Raw genomic sequence first — 15,296 nt, forward strand, 5'->3', positions numbered from 1 at the left:
TGTCTCCTTGTGGTCATTCTGGCTGGTGGCTGCTCTTGATGTGAATCCCAGGCAGCTGCACCAGCCCAGATGCTGTGCAAGAGGAGGGCACATTGTGCTAATGATCTTCAGGGGTTCCTCAGGACATTTTCCCAAGACTAGCAGGTAAAAAGCTCCAGAATCCATATGAACCTTTCCAATTAAAAGAAAAAAAAAAAAAAAAGAAAAACCAGCAGTAAAGGAGGAAAAGGAACATCTTCCCCAAGCCAGAGCACATGGATAATGTAACTGTGACACAGACACCCTCCCACGGGCTGCAGCTCCTACAAGAAAAGCAAGTAGCTGCTGAGCACAAGCACGTCCATATGGGAGGGGGATGTTTTAAGTGCTGACACAGATTTGGCTGACAAACGTGGTGCTGGCACACTGTCTCCTTTGAAATAACAAATGCTGCCGCAAAACGTGCTCTGCACTGCTGTGTCTGTCCCTGTGCACTGTGAAAGTGGCTCCCAGGGAGTTCACCCATGAAGCTGAGAGTTCCAAAAATCAAGACCTTTTGTTTGAAGTTTGGTCCTTTGGAAACGGCAGTCCTGCCATTCCAGGTGACCTGGTGGTGTCCATAGGGCAATGCCAGCACAGACCCATTCACAGCAAGAGGACAATAGATTCTTAAATTAATCTGATTTTTTTCCCACATGTTCTTACAGACACATAAATAATGGGATTATTCCTTGCAATTCCAGGAGAAGAGTAATTTTGTCCTGTGCTGCAGCTCCCTGCCTACCTTGACAGAAGTCTGCTTTCCTGCTCTGATCTCTATGGTCAAGGTGTAGCTTATCTTGGAAAGTGGAATTGTGCTGCAGGGAGGGAACAAGGTTTTGGCAGGGCAAGGAGAACACCCAGGTAGGTGAGTGAATTATGGCTCAAATGGCTTTGGACACTGGGGCACTGGGCTGGGTTTTTTTCTGCAATTATTGAAAAGGGAAAAGTAACCAAACAAACGTGTGAGAGGGCTCGGCCGCTTTTCACCTCTCAGGTGCTCTTGTCTGCAGTTGCATGTGCCAGCTGGGACCTACATCCCTGATCTCCTGCTACTTAAGCTGATAGTGTGATGCAGTGCTCTGGGAAAAGCACTGTGCTTCCCTTCTGGAGCTTGTCCACCCCCCAGAGCAGGTGGAAGAAGGCAAAGGGATGAGTGATGCAGCAGTGTCCCCTGGTTAACTCTCCCTGCAATCCCATCTGCAGATAAAACTGCAGTGGTCACGCTGAGAGGGTGTCCCAGATGGGACCACATGCACCACGGCATGCTACATTCTGCCTGAGCCAGCCCCAAAAAGCTCTGCTACAGTGAGGAAGAATGAAGTAAAGGCTGTAACTTCTTGGGATCTACTTAGAAACCCTGTGAAGCCCTGATGGATGGGCCTTGCTTGGCTTGGGGACTATAAATCCCCAGCTCTGCTGGTGATGACAGTGCCTCTGCTCTGGCATGGGTGGCTGGCAGGACTGGGGGGATGTCCCTGCTGCCTTTGGGGGCATTTTTGCTGCTCTGAACTACTCCCCTCCCAGGACCATACGGGCCACTAAGATGATTAAGGGATTGGAGCAGCTGCCATGAGAGCTGCCATGAGGCTTGGGACAGGAGTTCTTGTCCATGCCTGGCAGGGGGTAAAGAATCACAGAATAGTAAGGTTGGAAGGAACTACTATGGCTCATCTGATCCAACCTCTCTGCTCAAGTGGGGTCATCCTAGAGGGCATTGGACAGGATTGTGTCCAGATGGTTCTTTAATACCTCCAGTGAGGGCGACTTCACACCCTCTCTGGGCAACCTGTTCCTTTGTGTGGTCACCCACACAGTAAAGTTGTTCTTCCTCATTTTTATATGGAACTTCCTGTGCATTAGTTTCTGCCCATTGCTGCTTGTCCTGTTGCTGGGCATCACTGAGCAGAGCCCTGATCCAACCTCTGGCACCCTCCCTGCAGATACTGGCAGACATTGATGAGGACCCCTCTCAGTCATAACTTCTCAAGGCTGAACAGCTCCAGCTCCCTCAGTCTTCCCTTGTGAGAGAGATGTTCCGATTCCTTTATCATCTTTGTATCCCTCTGTTGGATCTGCTCCAAGAACTCCATGTTTCTCTTGTACTGAGGAGCCCAGAACTGGACACAGCATTCCAGATATGGCCGCACTAGAGGTGGAGGGGCAGGATTTTGCCCTGCTGCCAATGCTCTTCCTAATGCATCTCAGGATACCAGTGGCCTTCTTGGTTCCCATGGCACACTGCTGGCTAAGGGACAGTGTCTTGTTCACCAAGACTCCCTGGTCCTTCTCTGCAGAGCTGCTTCCCAGCAGGTTGACCCCCAGCAGGTTGGCCCCCATCAGGTACTGGTGCATGGAGTTATTCTTCCCCAGGTGCACCATCATGGTAGATGTTCAGGGATTTAAACCACCAGACGGTGATGGGCAGGATTTGAGAAGAGAAAGGCAAATAACACAAGCTTTAAAAAATCACCAGTGAAACCACAGAGACATATCACAGAGAGGGGGGGAGCAGTTCTGGAGGCCCCCAGCCCCACAGTGACACCATGCAGAGTATAGGAGCAAGTGCCCCAGCAGCCCTACTTCATGCTGCAGACAGAAATATCCAGGATCCCCCCTTTCTGCCCAGCCCAATCAGGAGGTGGCACAAGACCCAACGCTCTGCCATGCACTTTGTAGTCTGATGCCACCTCCTCCTTGGTGGGGCAAAAGGCTCTGTGTCACCAGCCTCATGCTGCCAAGGCCACTGAACTCAGGAAATTTAATAAAAGCAGTGAGAACCAATTGTGTTGCGAGTGTCAGGGAGGTGGCCCCCACCATGCTGCTGCACCATGTTGTCACAGCCACCAAGAGGGCAGAGTTCCTAGGAGAGCCAGAGGACACAGTGCTTCCTTCCCAGCAAGCTTCCGAAAATCCAGCAGCTTGTTGGTGCTGAGGAGCTGCATAGGAGGGGCACGAAAACCTCCAAAAAACCACCAGCCTCAGGGAATGTGGTGAGGGATGAGCAGGAAGAGGGGATGCAGAGAGCAGCCTCCCTCCCAGCCCAGTGATGTGTCCCTCACACAGTGAGGTGGGGACAGCGGAAATCCTGGGACAAGGCACAGCCAGTTAGGCAGAGCAACTCACAGGGTGGTTTAGCATTCCCTGTCACACCCATCCGGTGTGGGAACATTTGGGAACATGGCCTGGTCACCACAGCTGCTGCAATCTGCTTCCAGTGCTGGACATGGGTCCTTACTGGTCCAAACTGGAAGTCAGGGCCTAGATAACCAACAGCAGCTAGAGATGGGAAATGTGTGGATTTACACACGCACACACACACACACAGGGTTGTTTCCATTCCCAGGGCAGCCCCGGTTTTGGTGGCCCGCATCATGTGTGGCCACCTCCTGCTACCTTGGGTGATGCATCCCATGCCCAGCAGCCAAATTTTGGCAACATTTGGCTGAGTTGCAGGGCCAGAAATCACAATTATTTCCCATTACATCCCCTGTCACCCTCCATGCAATTATGCTGACACCCAACACCCAGGGCACTGGGGCCCAATAAACACCCTTACAGCAACACAGATGCTCTTTAAAGATTTTTATTTCTGCTTTAAAATCAAAATTAGTCATTCTCTGTAATTACATTATATATAGATTTATAGAGACAATATAGAAAAGAATTTTTTGCTTTTGTTTTTCTGCAAAAATCTGTAAATAAAAAATAAAATAAAATAAAACAAACAAACAAACAAAAGGTGGCAGCTTCTGTCCATCCGTCTGTTCATCCCTCTATCGCTCCTCCTGCCCCTGCCCTCCACAGCACTTTCCAACAGGCCAGGAAAGGCTCTGGGCTGAGGCCACATCTCACTACACTCCCTAAAGCCACAAGCCAGGGAGGGACAGGAGCACGTGGAGCTGGAAAGAAGAAACGCCAGCAGAATATATTAATATCTTATATTTCATTTTATTTAAGTCCTGGGGAATCCAGGTGGCAGAGGGCAGCAGTCCCCATGGCCCTGGCAGCTCCCGGAAAGAAACAGCGAGGTTTCCAAAGTGCAGGTCCTTCTGGGACAGGGCGCATGCCCTCGAGCAAGAGGAAGGCAAGAGGAGGCAGAGAAATCGGTACCTCTCCCTGCCACCCCAGTCCTGGCAGCTGTAGTGGAGGGGGGCAGGAAGGGTGGACTCCCTGGGTACTTTAAATAGCGATCAGAGGGTGGGATGTGCAGCGAGCCCCCTGCCCAGTGGTGTGGAGGTGGCACCGTGGGGCCGGTGGCCGGGGACAGGGAAGCGGTGCTCCGTAAGGCAGTGTGCGGCCATGGCGAGCTGCTGGCGGGGGTAATACTGCGGTGTGCTGCCGGGTCCCCAGTCCGTGCAAGCCCGGGTGGCCCAGCAGTGCCTTTGCCCTCAGGGATGGCAGGTGGGTGTGCGTGGGTCTCAGAAAGCTGTACTGGCCATGCTGGCTGGTGCAAAGATCCGCGGGAGGTTATCCAGGGTCTCCTCCAGTCGCCGGTGAGCTGATTTACCGTCTTCCCCTGCAAGTACATGCCATGGTCAGTGATACAAACTGCAGAAGTTCTGTCCTCTGCCAATCCTGGCCACCTACCCTGGCCTTTCCAGGGAAACATGCCTGGTAGAGCTGAGCCTGTGTGCTATGGCTACAGCATGGAAACCTCTCTTGTTCTCTACAGAACACCCCTGGGCAGGTCCCAGCTGGGTTCTGGATCTAAAAGTCCCCATAGCTCCTGATTCAGAGGTTGTAAATCCCATTCTCAGCTGCCCATGCAGGACAGGGTTAACCCAAGTTTTGGCTGCAGAACTGTTTACTTGTGGAGAGCCTCACTTGGGGCCAAGATACCAAGGTATCAGGGCTGTGCCAGCTCCGGTGGCTACAACAGCTGTGCACATCTGCATGCACTGGCATGAGGGTTGCAAGGGCTCCCCCAGAACCCCCAGGCACACACAGAGATGCACACATCCATGCTACAGGCTCACTCTGAGTTCTGCCTGCAAATCTGCCCGCAGCGGCCATCCCCAGCAAGAGATGGTGACGTGGACAATCTGCTGGGATGTAGGACAAAAGGTATCTACATGTGTCAGGGTGGCAGTGGGATGTGCACTATCAACAACCAAGACACACAGACTCCAAAATGTGACACAGCTGACAGGCTCTAAGACAGAGACATTCGTGAGCAAAGCAGCTGGAGCAGGGACAAGGGGTACAAGGACAGCTCACGTGTCCCAACCTGTGCAGCAGCTGCCACGATCTGGAGGCCTAGAAACACACTCAGATGGTTCTCTCAGGGCCATCTAGCAAATAATAAATAACAACCAGGCTTAGTGCTGTGACTACAGGATGCCTGGCCCTCGCTGCCAGCTTGCTCTTGGCTGGCAGAGTTCAGGGCGGGATGAACCAGAGTGTGTGGGGTAGCCATGGAGCCCCATTTCCTGTGGGCACTGTTGGCACCAGGAGACGCCACTTGGGATGCTATGGGTGGGGAGCAAGCAGAGAAGCAGACAGACACTCACCGCACAGCATCAGACTCTGCTTGGCTGCCTCCCGCACAGGCTCTTTGTCGGTTTGGCACAGGTAAACCAGCTGCTCGATGCTCTCCTTGGCCTGCAGGAGAAAGAATAAGGAAATGAGTTTTGGCTGTCAGGCCTGGAGCAGGAACACAGCCATATGGGGAAGGTAGCAGAGGGCGCTGCAGTCCCATGGTGTAGAAAAGCCCCTCATCCTCTTTTCCTCCTCATTGTGTTTCCTCTTCCCCTGGAACATGCAGCCCTGCTGTCTCCTCCCCACATCTCTCACCTTCAAGCAGCCCAGCGCCGCACACCCTGCCACACGTGTCTGCACCTCCTCATCCTCCAACTGCTCCAGGAAACACACGAGGGCCTGGGGGAGATGGGGGAATCAATGCCACCATCTGTAGCAGAGTAGGGGCAGCACCCCAGGGCTGTGGCACCAGCCCACGTCACCCCTGGCTTGCCCAGCACGTACCCGTTGGCGGAAGCGGGGGTTTTCTGCCAGGCTGCGGAGCTGGGCTGACACAGCGCTCACCACCTTGCTGTTGCCCTCCACGAGGAGCAGGCTCAGTGCCTTCAGCCCCTCCTTCTTCAGGCGGCCCTCGGGCATGCGCTTCAGGGCACGCAGCACCACGTCCTGGTCGTCCGAGTTGAGGTTCTGTGCCAACAGTGCTGCAGGAAGCCATCCAAGGTGTGGGGAGTCGCACAGCACAGCTCCCACACCCCTGCTGTCCCTCCCTGGGCACCTTGTATCCATGCTGGGCCCCACACAAGGTGCCAATGCATAGAATTGCTCCCCAAGACACTGAGGGACCTACAGCAAGGATATAGAAAGGCAGCATGGGACTGGGCTGCACTCTGGATCAGACTGACTTGCCCAACCCAAGGATGGCTGAGCCTCTTGGTGATGCCCCAGAATGGTCATGGCACTGCTGCAGAATGATCAATCACTATGGTGATACTCTGGCACCCCATCCCAGGACTTAAGGAGGGTGGAAGGACACCTACCTTCCTCTGCCAGCTCCATCATGTAGGTGTCAAGCACCAGGGCACCGAGCGACTCAAAGTGGCTCCAGTACTGGAAGATGGTGACCTGCTCACTCTGGGTGCTGCCAGGCCGCCGGGGCAGCCGCCGATTCAGCACCTCCTCCACCAGTTTCACACACACTGTGGGAAAGAATCAGGAACACAGTGTGCAGCAGCCATGGTCATCCCTCTGTGGAGCTCCTGGCACACACATCCTCCCACTCATGGTCACAGAGTGAGTCTGGTAACTCCCCGAACACCCCTGGGCACCCACTCACCAGTATCAACCAAACCAGAGTGCTGCTCGCTGATGGGAGCTGCATACTGGGCACAGAGCACCTGCAGGAACCGCTCCACGGGGCAGGTGTAGACGTTGGGCACTTCCACACAGAGATCCCAAAGGGGCAGCACGCCCTCCTTCCGTGTTGAGAACTGCACCACTGTGGGGACAGGCACTGTCAGACCTCCCCGAGGCCATGGCAGCAGGCAGTTGACTCCTGCCCTCTGTCTGGCATGGTCCATTGCTGCCCAGCCATGCCCACGAGGGGACACAGCCTCCAGGATGGCACAGAGGGTCCCCTCGGCTTTCTTTACCATCAGCGGCCGAGCTGGCTGCTCCTGCGCGCTCCTCCGTCAGCTGGCACACGATCTCCAGCACCTGGGACTCCCGCAGCAGCCTGTCCAGGGCATACATCTCCTGGCACCGCAGGGGACCAAAGGTGCCCAGCTTCTGCAAGGCACAGCCAAACCAGGGACTTCAGGGACAGAGCTCACTGCCCACATCACAGCCTCCAGGCTGCAGCAAAGCCCCCTTCAAGGGGATACATACAGCCCACCCCAGGGTGTCCCCCTGCTGCCATATCCCACCCTGCTCCTCACCAGCAGCAGCCGGTTGCAGTTGTTGAGGTGAAGCACCAGAGCCTTATCCAGGAACTCATTGCCAGTGCTCATGGGGTCAGTGCTGGCCTCAGAACCACTGCACATTCCGGTGTCATCTGCCCCCATCTCGCCAGCGCTGGGGGCTCTGGTGCTGCGCAGGGGTCTGCCAGCCCTCCTGCAAGCCACGGAGAGATCAAGGCAGTGGATCAGCACTGGACACCTGGATCTGGCCTTTCCCCACCCACAGGGCAGAGGACAAATCCCAGGGACACAAGGACTGCCTCCAGCCCACACCTCATGGAGAGCTGCTGGCTGACATTATGCCACCAAAAGGACCAGGTACTGCTGGTTCTTGACCTAGACCTTCCCTAAGCTGTGATGAACAGGTCTAAATATGCTTGGGCACCCCTGAACATCCCCCATTCCAACTGCCCCAAAGCCATCTCCTGCCCTGTGCCCCATGCCATGAGCCCCACTGTGCACCTCTCATCTTGGAGAGGCTCCTCCTCAGAGCCCTCTGAGTCTTCCATGTCAGAGGTGTTGAGGAAGCTGAAGCTCTCCAGCGCGTGCTCCACTGTCAGGCTGATGCTGGAGGCCCGGCTGAGGAAGACGCCTTGCTTCTGCTGTGGAGGAAGGCATGGTGGATTTGGATCCTGGCTCACCAGCCAAGACAGCCCTGCCACCTGCACTACCAGGCTATGCCATCATGGATGGCCACATCCCCATCACCCATGGGAACTGCCAGCAGGGTTGACCCCATCCCCATCATCCCCAGGCACTGCCAGCCAGAATGACCCTGTCACCCTCACCCCATGCCACCCCTGGGAGTCCCTCACCAGCAGCATCTCCTCCAGACGTTTGAGCTCCCGTTCGAGGGGCTGCAGCTCCGGGAACTGTCCCCGATAGTCATCCAGAGCTGAGCCCAGGAGGCCAATTGCCTCCTCCAGACCTGAATCCACCATCTTCCCCCGTGGCACCTCAGGGATGCTGGTTGGCAGTGGTGGGGTTGGGATGGGCCTCTCTTCTGCAGAGGCTTGTGCCAGTGCTGTGGGAATCCCAGTGCCAAAGTCACTCTGTGCTGGCGCCTGGCTCTGCACTGGCTCTGCACTGCCAGCCCCCTCCTCGCAGGAGGTGGCCCATGCCACGGAGGCACGAGGCTTGGCCTCAGTGGCCCTGTCCTGCACTGCCACAGCAGCTGCCACTGCAGCACCAGGCAGAGGGTGTGCATCTTCCTTGCCCATCCCTGTGTCCTCTGTGCTGGGCGCAGGCTCCCAAGGGCTCTCCACAGTCTTGACCTCCATTGTGGCATCCACACTGGCCTCGCTGATGTGGCTCAGAGTCCGGGAGTAGGGCACATGCCCATTGGCCACTGTCTCCTTCTTACGGCTGCTTGGCTCCTCCGGCTGGCTCCCAGCAGAGGGGACACTGCTGCCACTGGCCCCAAGCACGGCGTCAGCCTCCTCTGGTTGCTGGGAGAAGGAGATCTCGATGGCAGGGGCGGAGGCCTGCACCTCAGGCTGCACGATGGGCTTGTGTGTGGCATGGCGGGCACTGCTGGACAGCTGGGGGCTGGAGGAGTCGTCTGAGGACTCAGAGGAGATGGACCAGGCTGTGCCATTCTCCAGCTCCTCTTGGCGCCGCAGCATGTTCTGGAGAGGGGGAGAATGGTACCAGCTGAGACCCTGCTCCTGCTGCCCCATCTCCTCCAGCTGTCTGTGTGTCAAGCAGGGGCAGGATCGATCTGAGCTGGAAGGCACTGAGGCTCCATGGCTCTGCTGACACAGCAGGATGGCCAGCAAACACGTGGCAGGTTCCTGCTCTGGATGCCAGCAGGCAATCCAGCTCCCCGTGAACAGCCCCATATATCCTGGAGCCTTGGGGTGACAGCAGTCCCTCGGCACAGTGGGATGCAACACATGGAGTCAAGGACACCAACCACCACGGCTGCAAGGACAGCAACAGCTCCAGCACCAGCTGGCAGGGACAGCACTGGCCACCACACCAATTTTGTGGCTCACCATCACTGAACCGATGCCACGCCAATTCCATGTTAGTTACACCAGCACCATGACACCATCACACCAGTGCCACACCAGCACCATTTCACCAGCACCATCACCAGTACCACACCGATGCCACCAGCACAGGGACACGGAGAAGCTGTCTACTCACTAGTGCCCAGCTCTTGCACAGGGGTGAACCCAGGCTCACCTAGCTTGGGGACTAGCTCTGCAGGACCAGCCAGACCCAGCCTGGCAGAATCAGGCCTTTGGGCATCAGCGAGGGATAGTGAGTAGGAGACAAGGAGTGGCTACAGCTACAGCAGGATGGCCACAGCGCTGGGCTAAGCTACTGGCCTGCTCCAGCCCCGCACTTACACGGCCCTGCTGCGGCCATCTCCCGAGCTCGGCCGAGGAGACATCGCCGCAGGAGCAGCTCTGAGACAGCTTCTCGAAGAGTGTCTCCCGAAAGATGTCCAGCAAGGACCAACAACGCTTGTCAGCCGCCCACTCCGGGCTCTTGGGCAGAGAGAAGAGGAGCTGTGAACGTGGGAGGGAGGAGCAGGCGCCGGTACTGGGGAGTCCTGGTGGGATGGCTGGAGAGGAAGGAGCTGCCTACCCACCCCTGAGCTGTGCCACCCTCTCAGATGTTGCCTAGGCACATCCCTGTGTGGACCCCTCCACTGGCCATGTCTCCTGAGCAGCCCTGCCTGGGGCACACTTACATAGAATGCCTGTTCCCGCAGGGACGGCGTGTCAGGCGGACTCTGGTTGTAGGTGGAGAACCTCTTGTTCACCGTGGAAGCCTTGTTGACAGTGCTGGCCGCCGAGGGCTGGTCATCCTTGTCGAAGGGACTGGGGAGGACAGCAGGGAGGTGAGAGGTATGCACCAGCCTGGAGGGTCTCAGGACACCAGGACCCCTCCAGACCAGCTCTAGTTTTCTGGTATAATTACAGCCTGGTTTTTACAGGAGACAGCCTGGGACAGGTCATCTCTTGCTGGGCATCCCCTGTACTGTCATCTGCCACCAGCAATGCCTGCTGAGGTACTCACTTCCAGGTCACCTCCAGGCTGAGTTTGAGGGTGCCCAGGTCGTTGATATCCACAGCCACTACCTGGGGCAGAGCTGCAAAGAGGTCCTTGGTCTCACAGGATACATTGCCCACCACAACGTGGTTGGCCAGGCTCTTTAGCTCTGTCACCTGGAGAAGGAGGAGAGGAAGGAGAGGAGGAAATTAAACCATGGGCCAGTGAGGGTGATGTTTAGGTGAGGTGCTGGAAGAAAGCCCTGGGAAGTGGCGGAATCACCATCCCTGAAAATGTTCAAAAAACATGTGGATGTGACACCTGGGGACACAGTTTAATGGTGGGATTGGCAGCTCAGGGTTAACAGTTAGACTTGATGATCACAGAAGTCTTTTCTGACCTAAATGACTCTATGATGCAGGGGGATAGCTGGCCCACCCCATTCCTGTCCTTTTATATACTATACCTTGATGGAGAGGAATTCAGTGACGAGGGGCAAGAAAACCATTTCCTCGCTGTCCCACACCTGCTTGCTGTTCACCTCGATGCGCCCTCGCAGCTTCCACCGCTGCCGTCCGTACTTCATGAAGATCTGGGGATGCAGAGGTATGGGTATGGGGGAGACACCACCCCAAGGTGATGGGTGCTCTCTGTGTGTCCCTAGGCATGGCCATGGACTCATGCCACCCACCACCACCCTGCAACATGCCCTCCACGCCAGCACCCACCTACACCCCTCAGACACCCCAAGGACAACAGGGCAGAGGAAGAGCAGAACCCAACCCATATGGCCCCACCAACCTCATACTGGTCACCAGCACAAAGCCGGGCAAAGCCTGCCAATCCTGCAAGAGAAGGCAGAGAGGCGTCAGCAGGCAGCAGGCAGGCAGGCAGGCAGCGGGACAGGGATGGAGCAGGGCATGGTACCTTTCATCCGGACGTGGAACTCGCCCAGCTGGCTCTCCAGCTCATTCTCCAACAGACACATGTTCTGGGAACAGACAGACGGATGGACAGGACCCATGAGCAGCCACCCATGGAGTCAGCACCCTGCCAGCCCAGCCAGCCAGCTGCCTCACCTCTGTGTACTCCTTGTAGCCCTTGCTGGCCTCGGCCAGGCTCTCGCGTGCCTCCCGGCTGCCTGGCGAGCCTGTGCTGTAAGCCTTGACCATGTTGTGGGCTCCATCACGGAGCCGCCGCTGGATGCAGTAAGCCTCATACAGCTCATCTATCTGCAAGGACAGGCCCGAGCTGCGGTGAGGTGCAGGGCTGGGGACAGCACGGCCACCCCAGCACTGCCCCAGCGCTCACCTTGCTGGCATGAAACTCCAGGCGACGCAGGAAGCGCTCGATTGACTTCACTTGCTGGAAAAGCAGAGGAGACGGTGTGAGCGGCAGCACAGCCCCTCCGTGCAGGAGCCACAGGTCAGGATGTGGCCTCTGCTGAGGCTGGGGTGGGTCCTGCCTGGGAGCTGCAGGCTGGCAGCCAGTGGGAAGCACCCATGTGCTGGAGCCTCCTCCAGACTCCCATGCACCAGAAAGTCCTCCAGGAGCCAAGCCAGGCTCCAAGGTGCTTTTTTTCCCAGTCTGTGAGCTAACCATACCCTGCATTCACTAATAATAGCTTCTGTTTGCCTGAAAGGGGTTTCAAGATCATCTCTGCTTCATCCCCTGCCCGCCTGGGCTACCCTGCCTATGGAGCCCCAGACCCTCTCCTTCCCAGGGGACAAGGTAGCAGGGCAGTGCTAGCGGAGCGGGACTGGCAGTAGCACATCCCAGGCACAAGGAAGGGGAATACAAGGGGGATGAGACATTGATCCCGCTTACCTTATCCAGATCGTAGAGAAAGCCCTGGAGGAAAGATGAGAGGGATAAGACGTAGCACAAAGCCAGCTCTGCCCACCCAAAGAAGACCCAGCATATGGCACCCACCACCCACAGCACGGCAGTGGGACAACTCCCAGCCAGGGCTGGAGAATGCATGACAGAGAGATGGGAGCCCCAACACCAGAGCCTGGGCTGGCCCCTACAACCACACAGAAACAGGCTCTGCCCCAGGCATAGATGGACCACGAGTTGTCCAGCTGTGCCCACAACCCCAGCTGTTTACCCAAAGCACCACTCCCCATAAGGCTCTTCCCAAGTGGCACTCACCAAGCGTGAATTCCTCTTGGACTCACGGATCTGTGTGCTGAGCTTCTCCAGTTCCAGCTGGTGCACCTCCAGGTAGGCTCTGGGGGCAACCACACCATGGGGGTCAGGTTGGGATGTTGTGTCCAGGGCTCCTGCTCCCCACAGCCCACACCAACCCAGCACATGTGGCAACACATTCCCACTCCCTGTTCCAGCACGCAGGTGTGGGAACCCAGACATGCCTCTACATGGGATGTGGTGGGATGTGGGACCCCACATAATCTGGGACATCAAGGCAACGTACCCAAGAGACCTGGCATGTCCCTGCCTGCTGGGAGCAGAGAGCTGCCAATCCCAAGCCATGTCACAAGCTGTCCCTAAGCCCCTCAGGAGCTCTCTGCCTCCACCCACCCAGCACTTACGTCAGGCCCTTCTTGAGAGCTTCGTACACCTCGTCCAGGCGGTTGGGCTGAGGCACCTTGGGTGGTGGGGACTTGTGGGACATTGAGAACATCCTACTGACCCTGGAGCCAGTCTTGCGGGAAACAGTGGGGGTGAAAGGTGAGAGATTCCTGGGGAGAGAGTCTGGGATCAGCACACAGCACCAGGGTCCTTCTGGGTGCCCCAGCCAGGCACCCATCTCTAGAAAAGGGTGATCTCTGCAAAGGAGGCCAGGTCCACTGGGCCAGGTCCACCATGTCCCTGCTGCCAGCTGAGGGAGAGACAAGGCAAAGCAAGATGGCACAAGTTGGGAGTCAAACTGAATTCCTGGAGGGTCCATGGGGACATCTCCAGCCCTGGTTGCCCTCTAAAGGGGGCATGTTCAGCTCCATCCCAGCACCCAGGTTGCCAGGGGCATAGAGGTGCTCTCTCTGGGAGGTGAAATATGCCACCCTGTGCTTGCAGGCAAGGATCCAAATCCAGCACAGGAGCATCCTGGGGACCAGCAATCCTGTCACCTCATCACCCAGCACAGCGACATGGAGCAGGGACACGCTCGCTGATGCTGTGCCTCTCCAGGTGTCACCAAACCTGCTGGATGGAGCTGCCTCCCCCAGCCGACCCGCGGGGTGCCGAGCCAGCACTGGGACCTGAACACCACCCTTCCTGCCTTGTGCAATGGAGTCACTCCCCAGCCAGCAACGCCTCACTCACACCGGCTCTTCCCTTCCTCCTTCCAAAGCATCGTCGCGCCACCAGTGCCCAGGAGACACCATGGGCATTTCCCAGCCTCAGGCTGTACCTCCCATCCTGTGCTGCTCTTCACAGAAGTGACCAAAAGACTTCCCCGAATCATTGGTGGGGAAATGAATGTCTTGGCCTCCTCCCAAGAGAGGGTAAGCACCTAATTTCCACCATTCCTTCTCCTTCCCATCCTCCAAGGTCCCTGGAGGCATCTCCCACAAACATCTTCCCAGCAACCACCTGGTTGCAGGCATCTAAAAGTCCTCCCTCTTCACTGTCTCTAAGGGGCCCCCTCTGGTATACCCACAAATCACCAGAGGTATGCTGGTGACCTGGAAAGTGTCACTTGGCCCAGAGGCTGGACAGGACTTGGGGACAGAGCTGAGCAGGGTGGGAGGTCAGAGCACAGGCAGGCTCTGCCTGCTACCCAAGAACTACCTGCAAGAGAATAGCCAGGAGCTAGGGATGGTGCAGAGAGGATTGGTGGGGAAGTGCAGCATGTGGGGATGCTCAGCAGAGAGGAGGAGGAAGGGCATGAAGGGACCATAACATCAGCAGTGGATGGAGCAGGGAACAGCTGCTCCTCACATGGCAAGCTGGTAAAACCTTTCAAACAATAGGTTTGAGGTGACCCTGAGGAAACCCTGATTCACACCAGCACTCAACCCCGAAACTGGCTGCCGCAAGGCCATCAAGACACTTCAAAGCCACCCCAGCTCTACCGCACCCATTAAACATTATGAGATGGTCACAGGGAAGGTCTTAAGAGCTGGCTGAAGAATGAGGTGAGCTGGTTGAAGAATGAGGTGAGCTACACCTGTCCCCTCTCCCATGCTCTCGTGGCAGTGGCCACAGGGCTGCAGGGTCCTCACCCCACATGGGACACGGCATGGCAGAAGGTTGGGATGATGGACTCTGTCTCCTACATGGCCTCAGTGTTCCCTGCAGCCCCCTGTGCAACAGTTTCTGGCTACCAAAAAGATCCCTGAGGGAGATGCTGGGACAGCTGGATGGAAAAGAGCCTCAGGATGCACAGCAGGTCCCACCACACAGCCCAGGCCTGTCCCCACTCCCCGTGGCAGGCAGCATGAGCAGCCATCTCCTACCTGAAGGGCCGGTCGGCCGATGAGTTCACTCCGGCGAAGGACTGGCTCCTATTGATCTTGGTGACGAGGACTCGGCGCTGCGGGCGCACAGACAGTGACATCGTTGAGTGTGACCTGGAGGGCCGCCCTGGGGACAATGACACATCAGGGTCACCAGCAGCAGGGTGAGGACACACATGCAGGCAGGACTGCCACCGGCACAAGAATAGCACCCACGGACCATGGGCTGGGAGACTTCCCACTCTCTCGGTCCAAGAACACTGCTGGTGGCACTGGGACACAGATCCCATGCTGCCCCCAGAGATACTGCCCTTGGTGAAGTGGGGCTCTGGACACTGTGAGCTCTCAGTGGGCACACCCAGACAGACATGTCCCAGGTTGGCCCTATGGGAGTTACAGAAAGGGGCTGATG

The 15,296-nt window shown here is 56.9% G+C and overlaps 1 protein-coding gene across 12 annotated transcripts in view; it reads right to left on the reverse strand.

Annotated features, from left to right (window-relative positions):
• Positions 1-3,588: 3,588 nt before the first annotated feature.
• Positions 3,589-15,296, reverse strand: part of RIPOR1 (RHO family interacting cell polarization regulator 1) — a 31,217-nt gene continuing 19,509 nt past the window's right edge. For 5 of the 12 annotated variants that reach the window (XM_085589761.1, XM_085589757.1, XM_085589759.1 and 2 more), the window contains exons 2-23: positions 14,885-15,011; positions 13,016-13,165; positions 12,615-12,693; positions 12,288-12,311; positions 11,772-11,825; positions 11,540-11,692; positions 11,388-11,451; positions 11,262-11,305; positions 10,927-11,052; positions 10,488-10,636; positions 10,159-10,288; positions 9,812-9,952; positions 8,270-9,082; positions 7,917-8,056; positions 7,434-7,608; positions 7,149-7,284; positions 6,833-6,994; positions 6,537-6,695; positions 6,004-6,200; positions 5,815-5,898; positions 5,532-5,622; positions 3,589-4,537 (exon numbers count right to left, since the gene is read on the reverse strand). In XM_085589761.1, coding sequence (XP_085445887.1) covers positions 4,440-4,537; positions 5,532-5,622; positions 5,815-5,898; positions 6,004-6,200; positions 6,537-6,695; positions 6,833-6,994; positions 7,149-7,284; positions 7,434-7,608; positions 7,917-8,056; positions 8,270-9,082; positions 9,812-9,952; positions 10,159-10,288; positions 10,488-10,636; positions 10,927-11,052; positions 11,262-11,305; positions 11,388-11,451; positions 11,540-11,692; positions 11,772-11,825; positions 12,288-12,311; positions 12,615-12,693; positions 13,016-13,165; positions 14,885-14,985 — 3,270 coding nt within the window. In that variant the 5' untranslated portion in view covers positions 14,986-15,011 and the 3' untranslated portion in view covers positions 3,589-4,439. Of the gene's footprint in view, positions 4,538-5,248; positions 5,313-5,531; positions 5,623-5,814; positions 5,899-6,003; positions 6,201-6,536; positions 6,696-6,832; positions 6,995-7,148; positions 7,285-7,433; positions 7,609-7,916; positions 8,057-8,269; positions 9,083-9,811; positions 9,953-10,158; positions 10,289-10,487; positions 10,637-10,926; positions 11,053-11,261; positions 11,306-11,387; positions 11,452-11,539; positions 11,693-11,771; positions 11,826-12,287; positions 12,312-12,614; positions 12,694-13,015; positions 13,166-14,884; positions 15,012-15,296 lie in introns of all 12 variants that reach the window. The other 7 variants (XM_085589762.1, XM_021541141.4, XM_021541143.4 and 4 more) reach the window with 3 other exon arrangements.

The sequence above is a fragment of the Lonchura striata genome, chromosome 11 (genome assembly GCF_050655825.1).
Source record: "Lonchura striata isolate lonStrDom1 chromosome 11, ASM5065582v1, whole genome shotgun sequence".
NCBI classification, from domain to species: Eukaryota; Metazoa; Chordata; class Aves; order Passeriformes; family Estrildidae; genus Lonchura; species Lonchura striata.